The 26,520-nt window shown below is 42.4% G+C and overlaps 2 protein-coding genes and 1 long non-coding RNA gene across 3 annotated transcripts; all 3 read right to left on the bottom strand.

The window, feature by feature from the left end:
- Positions 1-6,666: 6,666 nt before the first annotated feature.
- Positions 6,667-7,263, bottom strand: LOC111077208 (endothelial differentiation-related factor 1-like). The gene is made up of 2 exons (XM_041591614.1): positions 7,152-7,263; positions 6,667-7,072 (listed from the first exon to the last, which is right to left on the bottom strand). The coding sequence occupies exon 2, from the start codon at positions 7,029-7,031 to the stop codon at positions 6,744-6,746; it is 288 nt and encodes a 95-aa protein (XP_041447548.1). The 5' UTR covers positions 7,032-7,072; positions 7,152-7,263; the 3' UTR covers positions 6,667-6,743.
- Positions 7,264-15,906: 8,643 nt separating this feature from the next.
- Positions 15,907-16,246, bottom strand: LOC111077207 (metallothionein-3). Its single transcript, XM_022371391.2, has 2 exons — positions 16,136-16,246; positions 15,907-16,072 (listed from the first exon to the last, which is right to left on the bottom strand). The coding sequence occupies exons 1-2, from the start codon at positions 16,158-16,160 to the stop codon at positions 15,960-15,962; spliced, it is 138 nt and encodes a 45-aa protein (XP_022227083.1). The 5' UTR covers positions 16,161-16,246; the 3' UTR covers positions 15,907-15,959.
- A 9,054-nt stretch (positions 16,247-25,300) lies between these two features.
- LOC121405550 lies at positions 25,301-26,181 on the bottom strand. The gene is made up of 3 exons (XR_005968644.1): positions 26,069-26,181; positions 25,645-25,981; positions 25,301-25,587 (listed from the first exon to the last, which is right to left on the bottom strand). It is a non-coding gene; the product is annotated as an uncharacterized LOC121405550 (long non-coding RNA).
- Between the last annotated feature and the right edge of the window lie 339 nt (positions 26,182-26,520).

The raw sequence follows: 26,520 nt of genomic DNA, 5'->3' as shown, positions 1-26,520 counted from the left end.
TTGATTGCATTCCTGTGCCGAGCCAGGAGCCGGGAGAAAGGAGAAGCTCAAATATGAAATCTTCGAGGAGTGCAAATTTTGCACATTTTTTCTGGCAACTTTGGGAATGTTTCTTCCAATTGCCAAAACAAAAGTCAAAGACCCCCCCACACACACACATACATACACATCCAGAGTGCAAGTTTATTACATTCCTCAACCCACTTCGATGGTCTTACAGCTGCAGCTCCAACTACCACTTCGGCGCAATTCAAATTATGCAAATCTCAAGTTTAATTAGGAAAAGCACAGCTCAACTTTAAATCAATTTTCTCCTCTGTCTTCCGGTCTCTTCTATTCGGTTCGGTTCTCTGCTTTTTATTTTATTTTTGCGCTTCATTTGAGCAACCCCATAAAATATTCAGACACTTTGACACACTTTGGGTTGTCTGATCTGGCAAATGTATAGAGAGAGTCGTTCTGTGTGGACTCGTTGGAGGGGCAGACAAAACCCAAAAACGGTACAAGGCAAATTCTGTTGGCCAACAAAATGACACTTAGTGCAAAACAGGAGAACACATGCCTAATAAATAATTCAGTGCGCAACAAGCGGACAACAAGCGCACTTGTGGCACCACCCACCATCCACCACCCTGCCACTCTCCATCGCCCTGCCACACCAACACCATTTTGCCTGACCATCTCGGACAGCTGTTCTCGGATTGTGCCCAACGCATCCATATTCACACAAGATTGAAATCTAGTCAAATGTGTCCGCTCAAGTGTTGCGTGTTATTCAATGTCCTTGAAGACTGCCTCCGTATTGGACTCAGTCGTGTCCATCTCCCTGTACAACCTGATGACCAGGTCCAAGGTCCAAGGAGACATATGCGGGTCATTTGCTGTGCGAAGGCATCATATTTGAGAGATTTTCGTTGCCAGAGATACGAGTATGTATCTCCTTGCAGCATTTGGCTGCCAGGCTCTGGTGTAGAAAAGAAACGAAACAATTCAATAAAGTAACACGAAAATCTAATACTGAGACACGGAAATGCTTTTAGCCTGGCCAAAAATTCGTCAAAATATAAACCGGGCAACGATGAAAAATCCTCCAAGCTCCTGCCCTGCCCCCCATGAGGTTTGTATCTGCGAGTTTGAGTGTCTACAAGTTGTTTTGTTTGTTGAAATCTGCTCAGTGTTTCTATGCTAATGAAGTTGGGAACTTTCCGGCATACACATAGGTGGGAATTATGATTTATCAGCACCTCAGTTTTATTGATATTACAAAGCCCGGACAGTTACAAGAAAATAATTTTGTCAGAGTTTGAAGTCGAGGTCGTAAAAGTGAAAGATGAGGCAACGAAAAAATCATTTAGCATAATGATTAAAATAAATCATAATGTATAGATGGGGAAACTAAGCGAACATATGCAAGTGCAGACATTACGTATACGCCACGTAGCCGGCCACGTCCAGGCTCAGACACACACACTCTCTCACAGTTACAGCCGGATCCAGCAGGCAGCAAACAAGCTAAATGCAAACAGACAAACAAAAATGATTTATAAATTGGCAAGACGTGCATAAAATGCTGAGCAGCAGCAGCAGCAGAAAAAAATGTTCCACTGCATACATAATGAGCCTCAGAGCGAATACGATTCCCAGACCAGACCAGGCCAGTACGGACCAGAACAGACCAGACCACACCAGGGCCGAAAAGAGGGGGTAGGACGACCAGGAAGTGGCATTTAAATGCGCGCATTTATTCACTTATAAATGCTACAAATAAAAATATGCTAAGGGAAAATATGCTAAAAAGTCAGACCAAAAAAAGATAAAAAGATGAAACAGGGGCAAGTGTGTGGCCAGAACTTACTGCAGAAAGTGCCATAATTGTGTGTCTCTTGCTCCCTGCCCACCACCATATCCCCTCTTTAAATCTCATTTGGCCTGCAGCGACAGAGCAATTTCTAAAAAATGTTTAATGTAAAAAGAAAGTAAGAACCAAAAAATATCGAAACGCATAACAAGGACCGCGGCTTGGATACCCTTTCAAACCATGAGTTCCTCTGGCAACTGCCTACATATATGATAATGTCATCCAACGGTTAGGTCCAATGACCAATGCATACCACATAGAAATTAAGGTCGGATTGTTAACAAAAAGACGGTGACTATCGCAGATGGATTCAACTAATTATTTTGATCAAGTATACATAATCTTAGTCGCTTGAAATGCTTCAATTTCTCAGACTTCTGGTCAGAATCGTAGTACTACCCTCTGCAAAGGGTACAAAAATGAGACCACTTTCTGGGACGCTGGCTCAGTTACTGTGAGACAAGAGTGGCTGTTAGAGGCAGCGCCAGCTAGCCAGATACTATCGCCATGCCATGCATGTCGCTTCACACCAGCAAAGATACACGCATACATCAGTACAGAAAGCACACACACAGATACACGGACACACGCATGGAACGCACGCACATATGCCATGAATTTCATTTAGTTTGTACGTGTGTGCGTTAGTTAATATTGCACACGTTGATACAAACATATATGTATGCTTGTACGGACGAGTATTTGTCTGTTTCTATATGTGGCTTTAAATTACCTCAACCATAAAGTAAACTTAGAAACAAGCACATATGTACATACATGGAGATGGAGATGGAAGCACGTTTAGACCCGGCAATATGTTGTTGATGGCATTTTAAAGGTGTTGTCTTTCGGTTTTGTAAAATATAGTAATTAGATTAAATCATCTCTGAACTAAAAGAGATAAATACATTTTACAGAAACATCACAACAAATAAAAGGCCAATCAGAAAACTATCAAATTGACAAGAAGCCTTAACATTTGAGAAGGTTTAGTAATTCTATTCAAATTCACATGTTTGGCCATAACAATTCAACTTTGGCCTCTGCAGTATTATGATAATTCGCATGCAACATAAACCCTTTCATAGTTTAATCTTTGTGTTGTGAATTTGTTTAGAATTTTAAACGACTTCTATATACTAATAGTACATATCCAGTTTCTTATTTCTTTAATTTATCTTTATTTGATTTTGTGTACAGCTTTAAATAATTAATCAATCACATTCACCATCAATCGTTTCATCAGTTCAACTCTGACCAAAGCTTCACCCCGGTCGGCTAAAAGTGCATTAAATGCAGCCTTTCGGGAACCACGTTCTTAAATGGCTGGCAAGTATTCCTAGCCGAGAAGTAGGTGTAAAATCTCAACAAGCTTCGGGAAATTTCGTTGCATATTAAAAGCGCCCCCGGAAAGAGTCTCTGGCCAATAATGATAATGCAGCACACGTGCACTAAAATGCCAGCACTTGAAATATTTATAAGCTAGCTGGCAGATAAATCAGAGGCGCCTGCACTCAAGCTGTTTTTGAAGCTAAATGAAGAAAAATGATGCGCGCAGTGTGGCAAGCTGCAGGCAAGAAACTGTCAAACTGCCAGGCAGGAGGTCGGAGGCCGGAGGCTGAAGGCTGCCAATGTCGTGTGGTGTGGCTGTGTGCACTTTGCTGATGGATTTCCAGGGAGGTTGCCTCCAGACTCGGATTGATGGCGTCAAAGCGAGAAGCCAGCCCAAAAGTGCCAGCCTGGTGTAAAGGTCAAATTTATGCGCGGTGAAAGTGTTGAAAAAGTTCAGGGCGCTGATGTGTTTAAATATTTTACGACCCAAAGATCTCCATAAATATGTATGTGAGTGGCAAAACGTGTTGCGGAATCCAGGAAGTTCTCAAGACAGGCTCATTAGCAGCAGCTGAGGAACAGCTTTTAGCGTTCAATTAGCCGACTGCAGTGGGCGAAATACTGTTACTAGGGAAAAACTAAAAATCTAAATTCCTTTGAGAGCTGCGTTGCCAGGCAACACCCCACGAGCTCCACACGCAGCTCCTCCGCAGACCCCCATCCAAGCATCCTCTATTTCAACGCTTATTTACATGTCAATTGTAAATTGTTTTTCATGTTTTTCTCGCTTTTTTTTTTCTTTCTCTCGTTGAACACTTTTCACTTTAGTGATTTGTTGTGCTCTTTGTTTATCCCAGACTCCGAAAACATGTCGAGCACTTCCCGTATTCCCGAATATTGATACGCCTGTAAGTGTGCCACGACAATTCCCCCAGGTGTCGGCTCTCTCTGCTGACAGACTACCACGGATTTAAAGTGACAGCCCGGCTGAATGGCTGGCTGGTTGTCTGGCAGGTGGGGCTTTGGAAGAGCAAACGCCAGGAGGCTGTAGGCAAAATCATCTCGGCATCTCTAGGCATACCCAACAAAAAAGGAAATGTATCAAACGTCAATCTAATTTCATTTTAACGCTCGACCAAATCCATCCAACAAAAAGCCGCCAGAGTTTAGGCTGTGACTCACAGTGTGTTTGAAATACTTATACATGTATAGATTTTTCAACAATTTGACAAATCGCATGTTGACATTTGTTGACGTCTCACACACACACACGCGGGAACGTGACAAAGGGGATCCATTTGGGGAGGGTACAAATACAACAATTCTAAATCACTGATGACGCCAATGGATGGCATCTGTAAAACTCAATGAATTGGAAAATGTTTTGTTAGCTGCTGCCATTATTCACACATACACCCCCCCAAGGTCCTTTTGAAAAAAAATTTTCAATTTATTAAAAACCTGTTTCCTACTAAAAGACAACAATTTCAAATTTAATCATTCCCTTCCACATACGAGTGTTTAAAATATCGGTGGGCATATCATTATCTGCATTAATTAGTCAGTCGAGTCAGCAGTAGAGTCGTTATCCATCGGTGTATGTATTTATTTTTTTCCAGGATAACATACCTTTATTTAGCAAAAGTATAAAAATAAAATGATTGCTGCTTGTGTACGCATCTTAAAATATTTACACACGATATGTATGTACATATGTGTATTCAGGAAATAAAACGTACTTGTTCGAATTCAAATGAGCTTACATTGTAAACTGAACAAAAGGAATAATGCCTTTTTTTAATCGTAAGAGCGAGGATAATCAAATATATTGACAAAAAAAAAAAGAAGAAAGAGCGCCTGACTGCAGGCATTTGTATATTTAAAATTTCATTTGCAGACGCATTGGAAGGGGGGACAAGCTGATTTAGAAAATCATTTCAAAAAATGCTGGTGCCTGCGACGTACCGCACTGTTTATTACGCACAAATTTATGCATACAAATAAAATGAGAGTAAATTGATTTATCTGCGGCCCAAGAAAGGGGAGGGGAGTCGTCAAGTCGTTGGCCGGGGCCTTTAGGGTCCGCACTCATTCACTGGGGACACATTAGCCGCGAGACCCACACACGCGGCCCACCTCGAATGCAAATATCCACACACGCATGCTAATACGCTCGTAAAAAGGCAATTTCCACAAATTCAACGCACCTCAGCCACCTCCTGCGCTCTCGCTTTTGTTTTTTTTTTCAGCATACCCCGTAATTGTGATAGCTTAAGGGTGTTATGTGTCGTTGGAGAACATATCAAATATAATATATAAATCTATTTATTATCGTAATGGCCAATTGTATAAATCCAGCTTCGTTTTTGTGTGGTAACACGGTCTAATTATGTTTTAAATATGAATTTTTTATTAGCACTATAATCTCTACTATTCCTATATAGGGTAAAATGTATTCGAATGAAATATAGGATTCTCACGTGATTTTAGGAAGCGGAGCAGGAGCCGCTAACTCAATTTTCTATTTGCAAAAATGTTTGTTCCATTGTGGTTGCGTCTGAGGTCAGAATAACTGAAGGTGGGCTTGGTGCTGGGGTGTGGGTGTGGGTGCATAAGACTATGCTGAGCAGCAGTCAGGTGCCACCCTCTGTCCATTCGGGCACCAGCCAGGCATAACTTATGCCACAGACACTCACGCACACCCGTATATATTCGCTCTCACACACATGTTTTGCATACAATATGTCTGTGTGCGGAGGTCTGGTCTCCGTGTCCCAGCATACATTTATTTCAATTTTTACAACTCATATGCCATCTCTCTCACTCTTTCGCTCGCTTTCTCTCTCTGTCTTTCGTGCGGAACTGCCTCGAGCTCTGGTAATGCGCTTTCAGGCATCGGCATTGGCTTCGGTATCGTTGGCGGTTCTTCGTCCGCTTTACGATTACGTTTTACAAGATTTGCATAAACACTTTTATCGAAATATAAATGACTTAAAGTGCTTTGAATATATAATGTGTATATGTTTGTATGTACATGTGTATGCCCTGCACTGAAGATAGTTTGACTGGTTGATGAAATTCGATTGTTATTTATAGCTTGTGTAGCTGTAGAGCTCTAATTAGAGTACCCTTCTACTCTTATTCTAATAAACTGAGCATCCTCCTCAATTAGCTTGAATGAGCTTTGAAGATATCCAATAGAACGTCTAGTCTAATATCAAAGACTAACAATTTGCCTGAAAGAGTATACAAGCTTTGAAGTGATAGAGAACACAAATTTCGCACCTAAATTTCCTTTGGCATTGCCTTCATGAATTTTACAATTCTCGGGCGTCACATTACGCTCCAGTTTTATGGCGTCACTTTAACGAGCTATCACTACCGAGCAGGGTTTGCCAGAAAAGGTATATGGAAGAGGCTATTGCCTGGCGGTTATTGACTAGACAAGGATCAGGGCAGAAGAAAAAAGCAGACAGTTTCAGGTTATCCAAGCAAGCCTTTAATCAATAGCGAGATCAATATCCAAATAATGTTGGTGCATTGTGGTTGTTTTTTAGTTTTTTTTACGCTGTCCCATGCTTTGAAGTGGCATACCGCGTTCTTTACCGCGCAGCTTGATGCCAATGATGCGCTCGATCTTGGCGAGAATTTGATTGTTGGGTATGCCGCGTCCGGCCTCGTAGTCACCAATGACTTGCGGCTTCTCGCAAATCTTGCTGGCCAGATCCTTCTGGCTAAGTCCCTTGGCCTGACGTCCCTGCATAATCAGACGGCACACGTCCTGCGACAGCTTCTCGTGACGCTGAGACCCAGTCTCGCTATCCAAATTAGTTGAGCTCATCTTTGTAGTGGCCTTTCACGAACTGAATCTTCTGCAGAAATCTGCAGAAAAATGTTTAACAAAAGCGTTCAAAAATCCTTTCGTAAAAAAGTTGAAAATATTTCCAAAAAAAAAACTTACGACGAATGTTGAGAAAATTCACAAAATTTCAGGGATTTAAAAATACTTTCCGTTCACTCCGACAACTATTTTGCTTTTGAAATGAAATTGTTTCCACAATGCCTATTGGGGAAGTGACAATATCGAAATGGCAGATTATAAATCTCATGGCCAACTTAGTTCTGGGATATCCACAATGAGATGCATAATACAAAATGCCAGCGACAACAAACTAACAAAAGTCAAAGCAATTGTAATAAATGACAGTCAGACATCTGCCAAGTGGGCAAGGACGAGGGCGTGGGCGTTGGCGTTAGTGTGGGGGGTTTTTGGATGGTGCCTTGGCAAATGCCAGCTCTGCAAATCCTTGCCTGAATCTGGATTTGCTATCCACAGATTTCATCCTTGGTGGAAGTGATATCCACTCCAAATGGCGCGTCCCGGTCTGGGCTGTGTAGGAAATTTTCTAGCATTTTAGCATCATTAGCATTGATTTATGATTAAGTTCAACCTCAATTTTCAGTTAAATCGTTTTCCTTGCCTTCGTTTGGCGCTTGTGCGTCCTTCCCCCCTCCCGGCCGACAACACAGAGATTCTGCACAGAACTTGAGAACTGTGTGCGGGAGAGAGAGGCTAAGTGTTGGGGGACTCCAGCTTGTGCTTGTGGGTAGACTGGGGGTAAAACGTCGAAAACAAGAAATCAGAAAATCAGAAGTAGCTGCGATTCTCACAATCGGACGCACTGATGTGTATAATGATCTTTAGCTGGGATTTAAAACGGATAATAAATAATAAAAATACTGGGCGATTGAGGCGAAGGCAGCACGGAAGCCGGTCCTGAATGGAAACTGAGCTTATAGTAAGTCTTCGCAGGCGCGCGCACTCTCTTATAAAAAATGAATCGTTAAAAGGCCGTACAACGGAACACAGACATTCAGCCCTATATATGTATGTATGCATACATCTGTATATGTATTCGAATACTTATAAAGGAATATAAATGTTGGTTGCCACAACAAATCAAAAAAAAAAAAACAAAATGTGTAACGCAATGGCAAGAAACGGAAAAATAACGCAATATTCAAGAAATGTTTGTCGGAAATGTCGGAAGACAATGGATGACAAAGGCCCGGCCATGATATATGATGAGCCAGTCACTCAATCTCGCTGCCCCTGGACGGGACACAGAGGCCTACAGATTGAAATTGGAATGAAAATAGAAATAGAAATTGAAATAGATGAAAACTTTAATGATGAGTTCTGTTTGCTGGGCAAACTGATATGAATGATGTCTGCCGATGAGCTGTACAAATCGTACACACAATACAGCTTCATAATCTAGAGACCGTTTTGCCAGCAGAGCAATGCAGCAGAGCAGCAGAGCAACTCCATTTGAATAATGTTGTTCAATAAAGTGAATTGCTTTCATTCAGCCAGTTTTTCCCATTGATTCTGTCCACAAGAGCACGGCAGGCCAGGGCACGGCACGGGCACAGCCACAGCAGCATCACACAAGGATATTCACATTGTTGGTTGGCATTTTTCCGGATTTAAACGAATACCGCACACCAGCAGCAAAAGCAACAGTGGCAGAAACTGAAACGACAACGACAAAGGCAAAGGCAACAGCAGCATTGAAATATGGAATAAGTTAAAAGGATTTATTAACTTTTAAAAGCTTCGCACACAACAAAGCCAAAAGGCAGAGCGACGGCCAACCACCATCGGTCCACCAAGTAACGACAAATATTGTATATTGACTTCAGAAAATGCCAAAGGTATACGTACGTACAATACATACTCTCATGCGCGGCTGTCAGGCTGGGTCTCTGCGTCTCCTTTTATGCGGTATATCGGATTTATGCAGCCGCTTCACGGCCTTTTGTTGTACAATCGGAAATTGTTCATTTGGTGCGTTGAAAAATATTCTTGGGAACAAGAAATACACATATGAAAACACTATTGTTACTCTTTCTTTAAGGGGTTAATTTAATACGATACAGAGCATATCTTTGGAGTCCAGATGAAACAATTGAAAGATTGATTATGCGAGTGCTTCAAATAAAAATTTAAATATTTATTTATTAAAGTGAAGAAAGGATTTGATTGAACAAACAGTGTAGCAACGAGGGAAAATTATGGAATACTCAGCATACGAGTAATTCAATTGTCTAATGAAACCCCCAAAAATATTTACTTAGCTTATGCATCTCACATTCACACATGCAAATGCCAACAGAGCAACTACTCGTTACATTCTCATATTACCTTGCCATTACTTTTTGTGAAAGTCAGTTTAAATATTTATACAATTTGTAATATATTATTTCAATGTGAAAGAGCGGAGTTTGGTTTGCTCTAAAGGCTCACATTTATCAAATCTGGGCAAACAAACTGGTCGTGTCTAAGCTGAGCAGGACGGAGTGTATACGAGTATGTATAAAAAAGTCTACTCTTTGTTGCTCCGGCAATACCATATATCCTTTGTACAATAAACATCGCTCACAGGCATATACACATACACACCCATATACAGATGCACAGGGAGAAGTGCAACCATATTTGTGAATAAATTGTGCTGCCAATAAAAAATATAGCAAACTCAAACAAAAAATGCACACAAAGCACATAAATTGGCTTTCTGTCGCCAAGGCAGCAGCGACGTATTCGATGTGACCCCGGAACTGGAACTGAAAATGCAACCCGAACCCGACCTCAAACCCCAACCCAAAACCCAAACCTAATCCCAACTCTTGCTCTCTCCTGGCTGGAGGAATAAATAAACTGACTGCCACTGCACTTGACTCAACCAAAGAGGAGCTACTTTTTCCGGCCATGGTCATGGCAGAATAGCACCACAGTGGCTGCTTTAGAGCCACAATTTGAATTAAACACTCTTCTGGCGCTGCCTTTGTGCTTGGTGTTGCTCTGGATATTTCTCTGTGGATGTTGCTGCTTTGCTGCTTCTGCACTCTTAATGGAAATTAGCACACTTTTCACATTTTCCCTTTGCTGTTGCTGATGCCATGATGCTCTGTGTATACGAGTATGCTGGCGATTGCAGTTCGCTACCATTTTCGCTCCCTTTGCAGTTTGCAATTCGTAGATTCAAAAGTTCGGAAGCTGTTAATAATGTCGACAGGCGCCCGACACAAGTATTTCATTAGAGAGAAAGGAAGGCGGCATCCTCCCAGTAGCCAGTAGCCAAAACTGCCATTCCACCACTCGTCAGCAGTGTTTCCCCTAATTTTGTACCCTTCTCATTGGGGTATTATCATTTTTAGTGAATGTTTGCAACGCAGAAAAGGAAATTTGGTCCAACAGAACTTCCTCAATGAAGCTCCGAGAAACTCGGACTGAAATTCACGACAAAGCCAAGATTATTGCAATGTTTAAGGACTGATTGAATTGATTTAATAGCTAACTAAATGAACACAATGTATTTAAAAAGGGTATCGAATGTTTCGAGCCTTAAAAAGTTCTTCGTTTCTTGTTTTCAATTTGGCTTTTACACCCCGTTCCGTGCACGGAACGTTCTCGCGTGTCGTGATATCTGTTCAAATGCAATTACTAGAGAGCTTCTCTGCTCTCGGCAAATGAAAGAAAAACTAATTAAATCCTTTGTCCAACATTTTGTCAAACAAAGAATCACGTGAACGAAAAAAAATGGGATTACTTCGTACATGAAAGGGATGCAAAAACTGGCAGAGTGGGAGCGAGTGTATGTATAAACAGATCGCTCGATAAAAGTTATTCAAGACAGCATTTACATTCCTTAACAATCCCTCCATCCGCTCTATGCAAATCAAAGTATACCCATCTGCAATGCGCCAAGGGAGGAGCCCACAAATCCGTTGCAGCTATATTTTTATGTTAATGCGATCGACGAATCAATATGCTTTCGATTTCAGCATAAATGGCGCATCAACGACATCCGTCTTGATATAAGAGGGATTACAAGCGAACCCACACAGCGGAACAATGTCATCGACAAGTGGGTGGTTGAGTGGGATGAATGGTGGGTGGTAAGGAATGGCAGTCATAAATATTTCACTGGCTTCAATCCCATTAGGGCAAAGAGCGGCCAGTGAGTTCGCAAAGGGTCTCGGGCAGGTGCATCTCTATGTTGTCTCCAGTTGTCGTTGTCTCCCCGCCTGACCACACCTCTGATGTCTCTGCCCTGCTGCATTGATTTATGCCAATCACGCTTCGCTAATAACTCAGCGACTCCACCGATGCTACTCCTGATGCTGATGCTGCTGCCGCCTCTGTTCTGGTAGCTGTCATAATGACAGCAATTTGAGGGTTAAATTGGATATGCTTGAAGCGTTGACAAAGTTGGTCACGTGCTCATTTTTATACCCGCTACTCGTAGAGCACCCCAAAGGTATACTATATGACAGGAAATCGCGAGATATTTCTCTTGTCCTGCAAACTCAAAGGCGTGGATTTTTTTCCACGAATATCAACGAATTATTTATTGAATATCAAAATATTTAAACAAATCTTGCACTGTATACGGTATCTTCGTAGTCGTTCTTGGTCCCACTGGCTATTATTATTCTTCCTTGACGCTATCAGCCCTGTAAACGGTCGCACATAATTGACGTTTCATTAGCAGCAACTCTGTCTCTGTTTAAAGAACATTTACCATGCAAATGTCTACCTTACTTGATGCTTCCTCACTGCCATGCTCAAACACACACTTTAAAGTTGTTGCCATGGCAATTAGAAAGGTCAATCTTATGATGATGGTGATGGTGATGATGCCCCTGATGGCACTCATAAAAACTTAAATTCGTGCACACACTTACTCTCCCCTTGCAATTCCATTCCTTTTACCCCATTGAACTTGTACGAAAATCGAATTTGTGAACTTCTATACACACACAGACACACACACACACCGGACGCTCAATGGGAATGGGAAAATTTCATAAATGAACAAGGATTCCACATCAATTTATGACATAATGATATTTGAGTGGGGCAAATTGTGTTAGCCCGAGGGTGGGCTGTGATTCTGAGGAGCGTTTCTTTTGTGGCTTGTGCTGTGGGGCGGCGGCCACATGCTTCTTGGTATGCTTGTCCCGGCGATTTGGCTTCATTTTATGTAAATTATGGGATTATATTGTGATTTAGAATGGGTTTACAATTGGACCTTAAGGAGCATATTAGAAGCCACTTCCCATTGATAAGGTGTTGAGGTTAATTCTATGGTTTATGTGTGTGGTGTGATGGCTGCTCCCTGGCCATTAAATGTAACAACATTTTTGTTAGTTTGTATTTTGTTATTTTTGTGTATAAAAAGTTCTCTTATATTTTTGTCCGCCCTCCTATTCTGCGCCACACTCCGTGTGATTAATAGCTGAAAAACTTGTTTTCTAATTATTTAACACCCAAAAACTACGACAATTAATTATGTGGCTGAACAATGAAGCCCCTGACGGACATTGTGGGCGACACACATACACACTCAATGGAAACTCACACAGGCAAATATAAAAGTTTACAACAATTGCTAGTACAACAATAAATTTTATTGTGCATACACACAGACACACACACACACATACATAGAGACATTCAACATTCTCGTTGCGAATTTTGTATGGCGCTCTTTTTTACTACTGTGTTTTGGTTTGAAAATGAAATTGTAGAGAAATGCACATGCAAAGAGCGAGAGAGAGAGAGATCCACTCCGACATACGCAGAAATATATACATCAGATAACCAACCGATTCGCATACGAGAACATAGTGCTGAAAGCAGTAGCTATAAAAGAATTCCCTGGTACAAAATATTGAATGATATCCGTTTGGATACGTAAAGCATATTCAGTGATTTTTTGGCTTCTTCTTAGCTGATTAGGCAGGGCAAGAGCAAAGATATTGCCTTGGAAATAATACTTTATTTTTGGCATGCAAAAAATCACATCTTTCTGGTTGAAATATTATTCCTGTTTATTAATTTGAGTGGGAGAACAATAGTTTGGTTTAATAATTGTAATGAAATATAAAATGTACACCATTTACCATGAACACAGTTAGGAAATGTTGATTGAATATTAAAATTCAAGACCTAAAGTACTCCTGATGTACATTTTAACAGCGCATATTTCGTCACTATGTAAAATTCCACTATGTGTACTAGGTATACAAATGCACGTACTGGTACGTACGTATGTATGTTTATATGTATGGATATGCATCCCACTGCAATGCATTGCATTCGGGTTAATTGTTTTTTAGGCATGCAGAAACACAGAGAGAAAGAGGCAAATAGAGAGGGCGGAAGAGGTAGGGAGCCAGAGAGAATCATTTAATGGCATGGCACATTCATTTGAAACTTTTTAATTAAACAGCAAACTGTGACAAATTATTTTAACGAGCTTTTCCCATTGCAAATTGAAAATAAAAATCGCTTTAAAGAAAACTCAAACATCAAGACCAAAGCCGGATAAAGCCCCACGCAGCATAACAGACAACAATGCCCAACCCAAAAAAATAAATATATCACAAGTGGCCAAGATGGAGGTCTCACAAGAAATCTGCTTAAAACAATTATTTCAGAATAATTGGCTTTAATTGCTTCCAGCAGCCTCCCACCGACAACGTTGTCAGTGCCAAAGACGCCCAAGAAGAGGGGAAACTTATGCCCAAGTGTAGGTCATAATGGCATCTATCAGTGGGCGACGAGGGCCGAACAAGGGCTGTCGAGGGGTTGAGTAGGCGGAAGCGGAAACAAGCAATTTTGCGGCAAAGTTACGAGTGCCACAGACAGCGGCTGAACAAGGGAAAGCAACACACAAGTCAAAAGGCTATAGTCAACATTCCGACTAAAAAATACCCACTACTAAAGGGCCAACTACACGAATCTAATTAAGAGAAGAAAATAGCGGAAGAAAATACGCATGAAGAGTTTATTTCATCTCACAAAGAGTCGAATATTACGATAATCTATTGTGCTTTATCATTGACATTAAAGCGTAGGTAAAGCTGTTACGTACCATCACGAATAAATTATATTCCTTTGTACTCTGCGATTACCGGGTATAACAACTAAAACGATACGATAGGAAAGAAAAGATTTCGCAAAATGTGGAAGTTTTCATCCTCTTGCCGAAGTAATTCAACAAGTTCTTAGCCAGAGATACGAGTATTTTCATAATTAACAGACCATGTGCTTTCTAACATGGACTCGTCTATTGTGCATATGGAAAGGACTCTCAAGTTTTAAACGCTTTAAAGTCAACACCCAACCCAGCAGCCAGATATCTGATATCTGACAGCACTCGGCCAACTCTATAATTAAGTTAATAGAACCATTAGCAAAAGGGTATGCCGGGCAAGCCGCAATACACAAGAAACCGCAGTCAAGTAAATAAACTTGTGTGTTGGTCGCCACCAACAAAAAGTGTTGGGATTTGGTGTGGCAACTGTGTTTGCGGATGGTATGGTTTTGTTCGCCTTGTTGTGGCCCAGACGCAGACCACCCCAGAGCCAAGGAGGCAAACACCAAAGTCTAAAAGTTGCTTATGACTTCCTCTAATTGCTAATTGCAGTCAACTTTTGGAGCACACCTCGCCATGGCTCTGCAAGATTAATGATGGAATTAAAAACCAAGCCAAGCCAAGCCATGTAATGTAATGCGAGCTGGATGTGTATGAGTTGAGCAGTGCACTTAATTAAAAATGTTTGCCTAAATTATGTACAGACAATTAGACAGGCAGACAGCCGGCCAGACAGACATTTAAACAATTTGCGGTTGGGATTTTTAACATTTCAGACCCAGTTTGCAGTACCAGCCCCCAATGCCGGCCCAAGGAAGTTCATTGTTAGACTAACCATGAGGCTCAGACTCACTTTCAAGTCGCGTTTAGCAGAACAATCTGGGGGTAGCTGCATTGTGCGGGGAAGGTCCCTAATTGCCCGCCAATTCATAATTAAGAGGGTATTTTCTTTTTGGTCACGTGGTTGTAACACTCAAAAGGAGTATACTTCTACTACATATTCTTGGCTCGGGTTACTTCATAAGATACTCGCAGGCAAGGCAGAACTTGGCCATAGTCTTCTCTCTTTGGTAGTTAGAATCGAGAATGAATATAATAAACACAAATTAGCAACAAATCTCTTAGCATTCGATTTTAAGGATATTTTTGCAACAGATAACGTTTACCGGCTGCCGAGAGTATCGGAAATTCGGCACTGAAGTTTGCACTTTTTTTGCATTTTTGAGTTTGTTTTACTTGAATTCCCTTTGCCACGTCTTCGTTGTTGTGGGTCTGGATGGGAATGGATGTCGTGGAGCAGCGCTAATTAATTGCTTAAACAATTGCACTCTAGCAGCAGCCGCGCATTGTTGTGGGGCACCCACTGCGTATACTTAATGCGAGAAATTATTTCACGCTCACTTACAAGTGTCACAATTTCGAGCTGTGTCCTCGTCGGTCCAAATGAGACCGCATAAATTTTGCAGCCTGCTGGCCTGACTGCCTGCCACGCGCCAAGCGCCAAGCGCCACTCGCCGCAAATGCAATAACTGCGCGTTTTGGCCATGTGACCCTGGCCAAATGTGACACTAGGCCAAAGAGGATTTAACCGAACGAGAGGCAAAAACTGGAATGGCACCGTCATCTCTGCTATGACGCCAACGAGTGGTAAATATTTGTCCTCGACATGTGTTTTGTTGGAATTTAGCAGCGGCAAGCGAAATTGTAATTAAGCGAATATCATTTGCGACAGTTAGCGACAGTCGAGGGAATAGACAATTTAAGTGAAATGTAATCGCTTGAAGTTTACTTTATTTAATGGCTCATTCTGGAAGGCATCACTTGGCCTTGGTGGTGCAGCACTGATCCTTGGGGCCAGACTTGCAGACGCACTTGCAGTCCTGATTGCAGGCGCAATTATCGCCGCACTTGGTCGCCGTGCACTTGCAGTCTGAAAAAATGGATGTGGTTTAACATTTGATTGACTAGACAACGGCTCCACCCATCGACTCACTAGATCCACAGCCCTTGCAAACCATTTTGATGTATATATTGCTGGTACTTTACAACTTGTTGTTGGTCAGTGTGGCGTAGTGCCTGAGTATTTATAGGCTCGACCACCGGCTGTGGGCCGCGTGTAAATATTTTGCACTCTGCTCGTTTGACAGTGAAAAACGTGCGCAAAATCAACAGAACACTCTCGACTGCAACAGTCAACAGAAAATGAGTTGGGGAACCCTACTTATCAGTCAGTGAGTGCAGTTATCTAAGCAATGATAAGATAGCAATGGATCGAGTCCCCTCACATTGCTGTCACCCCTCCCTCTACTCGAAGTGGGAAAAGCCCTGATAAATGTTACTGGCTACTCACTATGCGCAATTGGGCTAGTTAAATGGGGTCAGAGTGGAATTACCGCAAATTGCAAAAGTTTTTAATTGTTTATCTCTCGGTCTAAAGCGAAACATTAGCGCAACATGGCCACGCCACTGCGATGTTGTCCTTGTCGCAATCAGCCCACAAAAATCTTTCCAAACGGATGCAAAAATTAGCCCACTCTCTCAAGCTTTTTTGTCCGCCTGCTTCTCTCTGTGCTCTCTGTGGCTCTACTGCTGCCTCGCAGCATTTTCAGGATGAGGTCAAATTATTAATTTAATATGCATCCGTGCCGCCTCGGACTTTTTGGACTTCCGTTTGCCGCAGCGTCAACTTGCCACGCCCCCACCGACCAAACAATTTTGGTTGGTTTTACCATTCTATTTGGATGCCCAGTGGCCCCCTCAAGACCTATGACACGGGATGGCCACAAAATGGCCACCATTTCCGCTGCTTCCACTAGCTGTTTTTACCCAGTAGTCGTTGAGTTCGAGGGCATATTGCATTTGGATGTAATAGCCAAAACGAGGTATATTTGTGATTCATCAACAGAATATAATCGAATGTTAAGCTGATTTTATAGGCTATTATCTACCGATATACTCAAAATATTTATGTACTTTATATTTTTTTCTCTTCCTTTATTCAATTACGGAATTCTTCTGGTATAATTTTTATACAAGACTTTCTCGTATTTTGAGCACGAAATAGGTCTGATAAGCGGGTATTACATAGTCCGAATGACCTTCCTTCTTGAAAAACTCTCTCTTTCTCTCCTTTTCTCCACAGACCATCTTTGGTGGCTTTTCTTTGCCTGATTAACGTTTAAACTCATTAAGATAACGCAATTTTTGGTGCTCTGCTTAATTTTACTTTCTTGCAAGCAGCTGCTACCGTGGCTGCCTCCGGTTAGTGGGGGTTCAAAGGTCAGCAAGCTGGAAATCTGTTGCCATTGTCTGGAACTTGATGCTTGTAATTGGTTTGTAAACAATTTTGGCTGCTCTTTGACAATTTTCCTGGCCATTTTATTTTGGGGCTAATTGTAAATTTCCCCCTCTCGCTTTCCAGTGCTTTTCAGTTTCTTATCAAAATGGAAGTTCGCATGGGGCCATGCCCAAGCCCAGGACCAGGCCCAGGCATTATGCTCTCTATGTTCACGCTCAATTAAGGTCTGTGGCTGCTGGTTCCTGGCCGTGGTTCTGGCTATGGTTTTTGGGCTCGGCTGGACAGATAGGGATCCGGGCTGGCTGGCGCTGTTTACCCGCCAATCAATTCAATTTGCGACTTGTTTGCGCCGGGCATCGCTTCAGATCCGCTCCATTCGGGTCGATCCGGTGCGGTTGGGTTCGATTTGTTCGCCGTCCATAGCCGTCGGCAGCGCGCTCCCTTATTAAACGAGCAAATATTTTCGCTGGCATATTAGATAAATAGCTATGATTATGATTATGGCCTGCAAAATGGCATAATAATCTGCGCAGTTCGAGGCAGGAGGCAGCAGGCAGCATAATCAAGCGGATTATGCCGGAAATATGAGCTAAAATTCGTATATTAAAATGATTTGATTATTGCAAAGCTTTAATTTCATTTTTTTTCACCTGTGAAACGGCCATAAACACAACAATTTAAAATGAATTGTTTATTTGTTTTGAAGTTTGGATTATTTCCGATAACATTGACAACTGGCCGTGAAGTTTTAAAGGCCAGTGTAGTCCATTGTCTGTAGCCTGCAGAGAACCCTTAGAAGCAATTTAAATTTAAACAAACGAAGCAGAACTCCGTTGGTCCCAGGCATATGTGTGTGACTTTATTCAGGTCATCAGCTTGACATGACCATCCTTGCAAATTCCTTTGAGCTAGCACATACATATAGGGGCAATCGTTCATAGGAACGAAAGCCAAACACATGCCATCAATCCCTCAGCACATCCTTGTCACCCCTTTTTTTTTACCATCCAGCTGAGGCTGCACCTCAAAGAGAGCTTCAATTAGCATAATCCATACACAATGGATGACACCAAAAAGCTGACAAGTCAAACATGGGGATGGGAGGTGTCTTACTGACATCAAAGGCCCACCCAACCTGTAACAAGGGCCTCTTAAAGTCGTAAAAGCAAGAATAAAGTATCATTATAGGCAAGATGAAAAGTTCATTATACTATGAATTATGCTAATGTAGACTTTCGCGGGAGCAATTTACAAACCGATTACAATTATTCTAAGCAATATACTAATCTTTATTCTAGACCAGCTGATAGACTCTCACTTAAATTAGAGAAAAAAGGTTCAATTACATTCATAATTCCCTTAAAAATTCCCTTAGACATGAGGGACACTCCACGCATTTAAATGCTGTAACCAGAGTCGTTAATAGGCTGGTGTCAAACCATTTATGAGCGCTACTCCATGCCATAATCAACTCAAAGCAAACTGCGGTGCACATTCTAACAGAATTTGTTAGTATTATTCACGCCCTGGGCCTTTCCGCAGCCACTGCTTTATACATGTCAAATCGCATTCGAAATTTTCCAACAGCACTAAAACAATTTGAGAATACGAGCCCATAAACGGAGAGGACTTGGGCCAGCCGGCTGAACCGAACTGGACTTCAGCTGGGACTGGGGGGACTGTGAGGACTGAACATGTGGCCGAACAACCGAGCAAACGGGCAGAGGAACAGCGACAGGAATGACATGGAACTCGACGCACAATACGAAAAAGTCGGTGGGGCTGGGGTTTGGGTTTTTGGAGGGGGGAAAGGAGGCTGCAACAAGCAACGGACCAAATGCTGTCCTGGTTCTGGTTCTGGATCTGCCTACGTTGCGGCTGCTGTGGTTGCAGTTCATGGCAGACAGCCCCACAGAAAGGGGGGGGTGGCATGGATCAGGCATAGGCCGAACAGACCCAAAAATGTTCTGCAATATGCGTCGAGTTGGAAAATTCATCATAAATTCCATGCGACAACATGAGAGCCAAACTTTTCATATGCTCCTCAAAATGCCGCAACGGTCTGTCCCCCAGTCCCAAGCATCCATCCATCCATCCATCCATCCATCCTCCATCCATCCAACCATCCAGCCCGTCCAACAGCTGCTGGCGATTTTTATTTATACATACGTATGTATGTATGTACATATATATATTCAGCAGACTGTTGCAGCATCTCGACACGCCCACCCGGCCCCAGTGCCCAGCCCCAGTGCCCATGCCCCGCTGTCAGAGTGTGTGTGCAAGTGGAAATGGAAGTGTGTTAAATGCATATTTGTGGAGCTTAAATTCCATTGCCGACTGATGACAATCGGTAACAGCTTGGCTAGTAAATTTCATACTTACCCTTTTTGCCATAGTTAACCCGAATTTGGATTTGCATAAATGCCGAGATAGTTCCCTAAGCTGTCAACCAGCCATCCCAGGGTTATCTTTTGTGGCGTGTCATTTTTTATCGACTTGAAGTTTAACAACTTCCCCGCTGCAATTATAACTCTACGAGCATCACTACCGAGTGGCATTCATTATCGCGATGGGGTTGAGATGGGGGTTGACACGGAGATCGAGGTTTACGACTGCCACGATGCCAAAGCGTTTTTATGACAATTCCAGAAGCTCTAATGCTTTATCATTATGTAGGTCTTATCGTTACGTGCCTTTAAAGCTGGCAATTGCCATCGTTCGTGTCCTCTATTGAAATTGCTTGGCATCACAGCTGAAGTTCTCATTACGCGCTGACGTTCTCAATATACATCACACAACAACACACACACACAAGCACACTGGGGGAAAATAAAATATACTCTGAAAGAAGAGAAGAGAAAGATATAATTTAAAAAAATATATAAAAGAATTTATTAATCGGCAGAAAAAACCCTTGCAGCCATCTTAATATCAGATTGGTTGGCTTCCCATCGAAGATCAGCCGCTGTTTCGTTGCTTGCATTTCTTCTCAGTGCAGCCATACTGATGAACGCACAAAAGTTTGTCAATCTGCCAGCAAATGACATGCATCGACGCCGGCGATGAGTGGGGGCGCTTAAGAGCATGAAACACTTGGCGCCGCCATGCACGCTGCTGACGTGCCAATGTCACAATTATTTAGAGAACGAACCCCATGCCATCAAAGCAAAGCAAAGCCCTCCGAAACAGCAGCAGCAAAGGCGTTGATGGGGTTGGGCGCCAAAAAACGATGTCGTATCCGTTGCAACTGCTGCCAACTTTCCCCAGTGCCATGGAAGCAGAGAGAGAGAGAGAGATGAGAGGTGAGAACTTGACGGAAATCACTAGAGCAACTTTTTTAATGGAATCAAATCAAATTGTTCGGAAGCTGTAAAAAGCGATTGCACGGAAGCATTTTGAGTTGTTGACATCGGGGCGGCGCCACACGGTTGACATCGACATCGGCAACGACAGCAACGACAGCCGCCGCCAACCAACAGTCATCGAGGTGTGAAAAAGCGACACCTGCCCCAGACCCAGCCGCAGCCGCAGTACCGCCCAGCCCAGCCCAGAACTTGTGCCAAAAGAAACACAAACTAAAAATCCCTAAAAATAGTGGAAGGAATCATAAGTACACACTTGAGAGGAAGCTTGGCAGCATCGTCAATACGGCGTCAAGTGTGCGCTTGTCCACGCCCATTTAAGGCTCATCCGCAAAAGGAAACCAAGTAACATCAGATGGAAGCCAACGAAGCCACCATGTAATTGGCCAAATGACAATGTGCACAAGGTGCAAAAAGTTACCAGCTGGGGGTGGGTAGCCAAAAGAGTAGAGCTACTGCTATGTTAGGGGCGAAAGTTCAAAGTGCAATCGTTCGCTTTTGGGTTATATGGCGCATAAGTTTCCAGGCGCTGCATTTGCACTTGCAAAGTTGCAGAGGGCCATAAAAATCGACCATAAAGCGTCAAGCTGGCTTGCCACAAACTGCTCGTAAATCAACTTAACACGCAGCAGGCCCACTCCGGATCTGACAGAGACCCATGGACAGGGCACACTATCCTGTCCCCTCGTATCGGGCCAAACAGCTAATAATTCTTGTTGACACCATCTAAGTTATGCACGATGAACTTGAGCGGGAGAGAGAGCTGGTGCAAATTAAGATAATCAATTCATTAGTGCGGTGGCCATCGCCAGCGTGCCACTGCCTCAACCTGTTCTATGTGCTACTCCCAGTGCCAGCCTAAAGTTTCATTCGAAATGCACGAACGGAATTGCAATGGCAGTCACAGAGGGAACAAATGTTCGCGCCACATTACATTTGTCTTTGCTGGCTACCAGATTAATTGCCAATGAGTGTGTACAAGTTCGAGATGAAAGTTTTTCAGAACTCTTCCTCTTAGCCATCCTCCATCTGTCTCTGCTCCATTGCGTCTCCGTTCCGCTTCGTGTGGCATCCAAACTGGGGCCACGTACATTTTATCTGCTGCTCCTGCTCCTGCCTCTCCTGCTCCTGGTCCTGCCTGTGTGCTGCCTGGTGGGCCCCCTCCGCTCAACACAATTCGAGGTTTTTGAGGTGAAACAAATTTCCGGTGACATAAACTTAATTAGCTTTTGTTCGGGCTTTTGTTTTATGGTTTTGTGGGTGCAAGTGCCTGTGGGTTGAGTGGTGGGTCGACTGGGTGCTGTCTCTGCGTTGTCTGTTGGTTTTTATAAATGGCTTTGGCATGTTGAAAGGCGGCATTTAGTTTTGATTTAATTGCTCGCCCACTTAACAGATTTATCTGCAAGATACTTTTGCTTCTTTATCCATATTTAATTAATGGCACGCACGAACCACACCAAACTCAACAATGCAAAGCCAAACAAAATAAAACCAGTAAGTAAACTTAACTCCTGGAGCCGAATCATTGCATACCCTCCTTGCTGATTTATCCTTCTTAAGGCACCCAAGACTGCGTCCAGTATTATCACAATAAACTTTAATATTTAATGTTTAGTAGAAGATAAGCGTTTACTTTTTGCATACAAATTATTTGAGTAAAAGGGTAATGCAAATTAAAGCCGATGCAAGACAAAGGGTATGAGTATTAGCCAACAGACAGCAAAAACTTTTGCCCAACCACTTCTGGCATTTCAGCTTACGATTTCGGTGGCCTCCCCCCTGATCTGCCCGCTCTCCCGCTCCTGCTCAAGCTTAATAAAATGGGAAAATATTTACTGATAATATCACAAAATAATACATAACTGTTTACCGCAAACAAAGGCAGAGAACAACAAGACCAACAAGGAGCAGAACCAGCATGGGCAAAAATAATGAAATTGAAAACTGAGCTTATGCCGAACGTGGATGAATAGGTGAAGTAAAACACTGAAATAAAAGGCAAGCAAAAGTCTGGTCTGCTCTTGGGATTGCGATTGCCCCCTGAGAGAGTGTTTCGGGGGGGTGCAGGGATTGTGAGGAGGTAAACTGCGTGCAAGTAAAATAGTTGTGGAATCACAAACGGCACGAACCCGTAGGATTTGAAAGGAACCAAACAGAGAACTATAAGGACTTTTCAAAATAACTAATACGAATGGATACGGATGTATGTATGCATCTGTGCATGTACATATGTATGTATTTTGAGTGTGTGGAGGAGAAGTTTGTACGCATATTTGTAATAACAGGCGACCAAATTGGTAAACTGCTCCTATTTCGAAATGGTATTTGATAAAGGATAAAATTCCATATGCTTATATTTAATACCTCGGGAATTTAACGTCTCCTAATCCTAATATTTCAACATTCAATTTGATTAATATTATATTTATAATTTTATTTTGATACTATTAATATATTGAAATTCGATTCCCTAAGTATTGTGGTAAAAATTCTTATATATTTACATAGCTGACATAAAAAAATGAAAAAATGGAATAATAAATGTATTATAAAAGAATTATTAGTCTCTGATGTTATTTATTGACCAGGATTTTTTTTTCAATATTAATCAATAATTAGTACTAATAAGCATTATTTCTCCATGGATTTTTCAGATTTTTTCCTCAACTAAAAGACGAATTTTTTCCGTAACCAGTTCTTATAAAACACAATACAAATTAAAAGATATTACAAAATTTTGATTTCTTTAAGTCGCTATATATTCTCAATTTCATTATCAAGTTCGATTGCTTACCTTTTGTCGCCTGTGCACTCCTGGGAGGTGGAGTCGGAACCACCATGTGTGGGCTCATAAATACTTCATCAGGCGCAGAGGACTAAGAAGTCTAAAGGTAAGAAAACTTTTCACTGGGGCTAAACTGACGATATAATGATCTCCCCAGGGTGTCGAACAGCACACACACGTGTGTACACACACACACACTCCATCTCCCTCCCCAGCCACAAACCAACACGCAGACAGAGCTGATTAGGTCCTGAATTGAGATTCCTAAAGCATTGCCTGGCATCTCACCTTAATCGGCTGCCAAAGTTACTTATGCTTGCCATTGCCTGCTGCTTGTGGGATGCTGGCCCCTCACTCCATTGCCAGACATTGCCTCCGCCTTGCCACAAATCCTCCTCCGGCTGCTTCATTCCGGACAATATTAACAGGAAGTGAAATCAAAAGGTTGGCTTTTACTTGATTTTCTCAATTCAGAGGCAGCTCGACGAAGAACCCTCTTGGCCAGCCTCCATTGTTCGTGTGGCTTGTAGTTTAACTTTATCATCTTCACTTGGCGGTCGGGGAAGTTCCTTAGCACTAAGACTTGCCTTGGGCCCCCCCTGGCTCACCCCTTGGGCCAAGTTGTCTGCCATCTCTCATCTCATCTCCGTTTCCGTTCGCTTTATTCTCCTCAGCATTGGTTTGTCCGGGTCCGGAGCGTGCTCCGTGGCAGTTGCTGTTTCTGTTGCTGCTGTTATTGTATAAGCAGCTCATCTGCGGCTGAGCGCATTTTATTTGCTTCAAATTGAGTTATGCCTAATGAAAATCAAATAAGCCGCAATCGAGCCGGAAATGTTGCTTGAGTCGTGTCCTTGGCCGCCCCGCCCCAGCCCCCCCGAACCAATGCCTGCCACTTCTTGTTTGGCAGTTTGTGACTTTACATTAGCTTCATTGCCAGACTATTGACGCCCTTTGTTGGTGTGCCCCTGCCCGTGCCCGTGCCCATCAAAATAACTCTGGCAAATTGGCAAATGGCAAACACATCAGATGCGAATCAATTAAAATATCTTTGAATGGATTCAAAAACAGCCACAGAGTACAACACCGAAGGCGTTGGTCGTAAGCCTGTAGCTTAATATTGACTTGGCTCTCTGTCAGCCTTTTTGGGCCCACTTAGCCGGCTGAGTGGATGCCACTGGCTTGAGTGTGCAACATACAGGAATATATATTAAGACTCTACACACGAATATATTGTATATTCATATCATATTTAAATGCCAGTCTGCGGTCTGAATGCAAAGGGAAATGCAGGGAAAAACTCACACAGAATTTTGTTTGTGCGTCCAAAATTTCCTTGCCACTCATTATCCTCCCACATGAACATCTGTTTATGTGTGTGTTTGTGTGGGATAGTACCAGAAGCAGACGGACTCTCCTCCTTCTAGCGTTAAGTGCAAGTGTGGAAAATTATTTAATGACTTTTCTGAATTTGAAACGGAATTCGTGAGTGCGTTGCGGCAGAGTGCGAAGTATCCCGGGGAGAAAGCCAAATATTTGCATACGCAGACAGGGGACAGTGCAGGAAATAGCAAGGGGCGAGGAGCGAGATGGGGGCACAAAGACGGAGTCGAGCCATTAAAGCGGTCGAGGGCAAACCTTTGCAACTGCCAAGTGGCAAGTAATTTGACCCCAAGGCTCTTCACTGAGCAACATTTTTTTTTTCACCTACAATCTTATTAATTATTAATGCGTCTTTGAAGTGCAACGCGTCGGCCACTTGGCCAAGCTTCACCGTCAACGTCACCGTCACCATCATCATCATCATCATCCACATTCTCTTCATCAGCATCAACGCCTAACGAAGCCGCACTCGAGCAGTCTCCAGAAGCAACGACGGTGTCAACATTAATTTGTGTTCAGGCGACACTCGCAAGACAGCTGACAGCTCGAAAGGAACACCATAGCTGAAGATGTAGATGGAGCTGAAGCTGTAGCTGGAGATGAAGCCGGAGGTGTAGCTGAAACAGTAGCAGCATATAATTTGTAATTAATGACCAGTTAAAGAGAGAGCAAACCTTTGGACAGAAGAAGAGCTGAGTGCTGGGACTTTGTCGGGCTGCGATTTACACTGGCAAAATGGGGTGACAGCCAAACGCTGATTTATTGCCACAGACCGCAAAATTTATATGCCATCTCACAGACTCGGCGGAGCCTCTGTTCCGACTGTCCCTGCAGGTCCCTGTCCCTGTATCAGTGCCGCCTGCCTGCCTGCTTGCCTCCGCATTCTTGCCACATTGCGCCTGCTTGTCTTTACAATCCATATTCCATTTTTCTTTCACTTCCCGAAGAGTACATTAGACGGTTAATGGCAGTTGAGTGTTACCATCGCTCGGCATGCGGGAACTTAATTGACTAAGGAAAAAACCAAACAAAATGCCCATTAGCACCCATAATCGATGTTAATTAATATGCATTAAAGGCAATAATAACAGAACGAACACTGGTTTAACAGTCTCTTTGAAGCAATAAAAAAATTATTATTCAGTGTTTTATTCAATTAAAATGAATCGAGCACACAATTCCTTTTATGTGTTTACATTTTGATTGAAGGCTTAAATAAATTTAAGCTTCTGTTCTAAACATTTTTGAGCCACATGTAATATTGAAGTTAGCGACGCGAGCCTCAATTTTCCTTTTTTAGCTGGTTTTGAACGTTGACAACAAATGGCAAACTTCCAGTACGGGGTTTTGAGATATATTCGTAAAATGAAAATAAAGAGACAAAAACAACTGAAATCTTAAATTATTCTAATGCAAATAAAGTAAAAATTTAATAAAATATCCAATAAACTATTTCTTTGAGCAGTGAATTCAACCAAATCTCTAGTCATAGTCCTAGAGATTTTAAAACCAACCGAGACGGCATGCTGTGGCGCTCCGTTGGCTTGACG

This window comes from Drosophila obscura, unplaced genomic scaffold (assembly GCF_018151105.1).
Source record: "Drosophila obscura isolate BZ-5 IFL unplaced genomic scaffold, ASM1815110v1 contig_150, whole genome shotgun sequence".
Taxonomy (NCBI): domain Eukaryota; kingdom Metazoa; phylum Arthropoda; class Insecta; order Diptera; family Drosophilidae; genus Drosophila; species Drosophila obscura.
This window is presented reverse-complemented; position numbering and strand designations above follow the sequence as displayed.

Excerpts from the sequence above, each read along its gene's own strand:
- LOC111077207 (XM_022371391.2), bottom strand. The coding sequence starts at position 16,160 with ATGGTTTGCAAGGGCTGTGGATCTA. Across the intron at positions 16,073-16,135 it reads TTGCAAGGGCTGTGGATCTA|ACTGCAAGTGCACGGCGACC; the intron begins GTGAGTCGATGG and ends CCATTTTTTCAG.
- LOC111077208 (XM_041591614.1), bottom strand. The coding sequence starts at position 7,031 with ATGAGCTCAACTAATTTGGATAGCGAGACTGGGTCTCAGCGTCACGAG.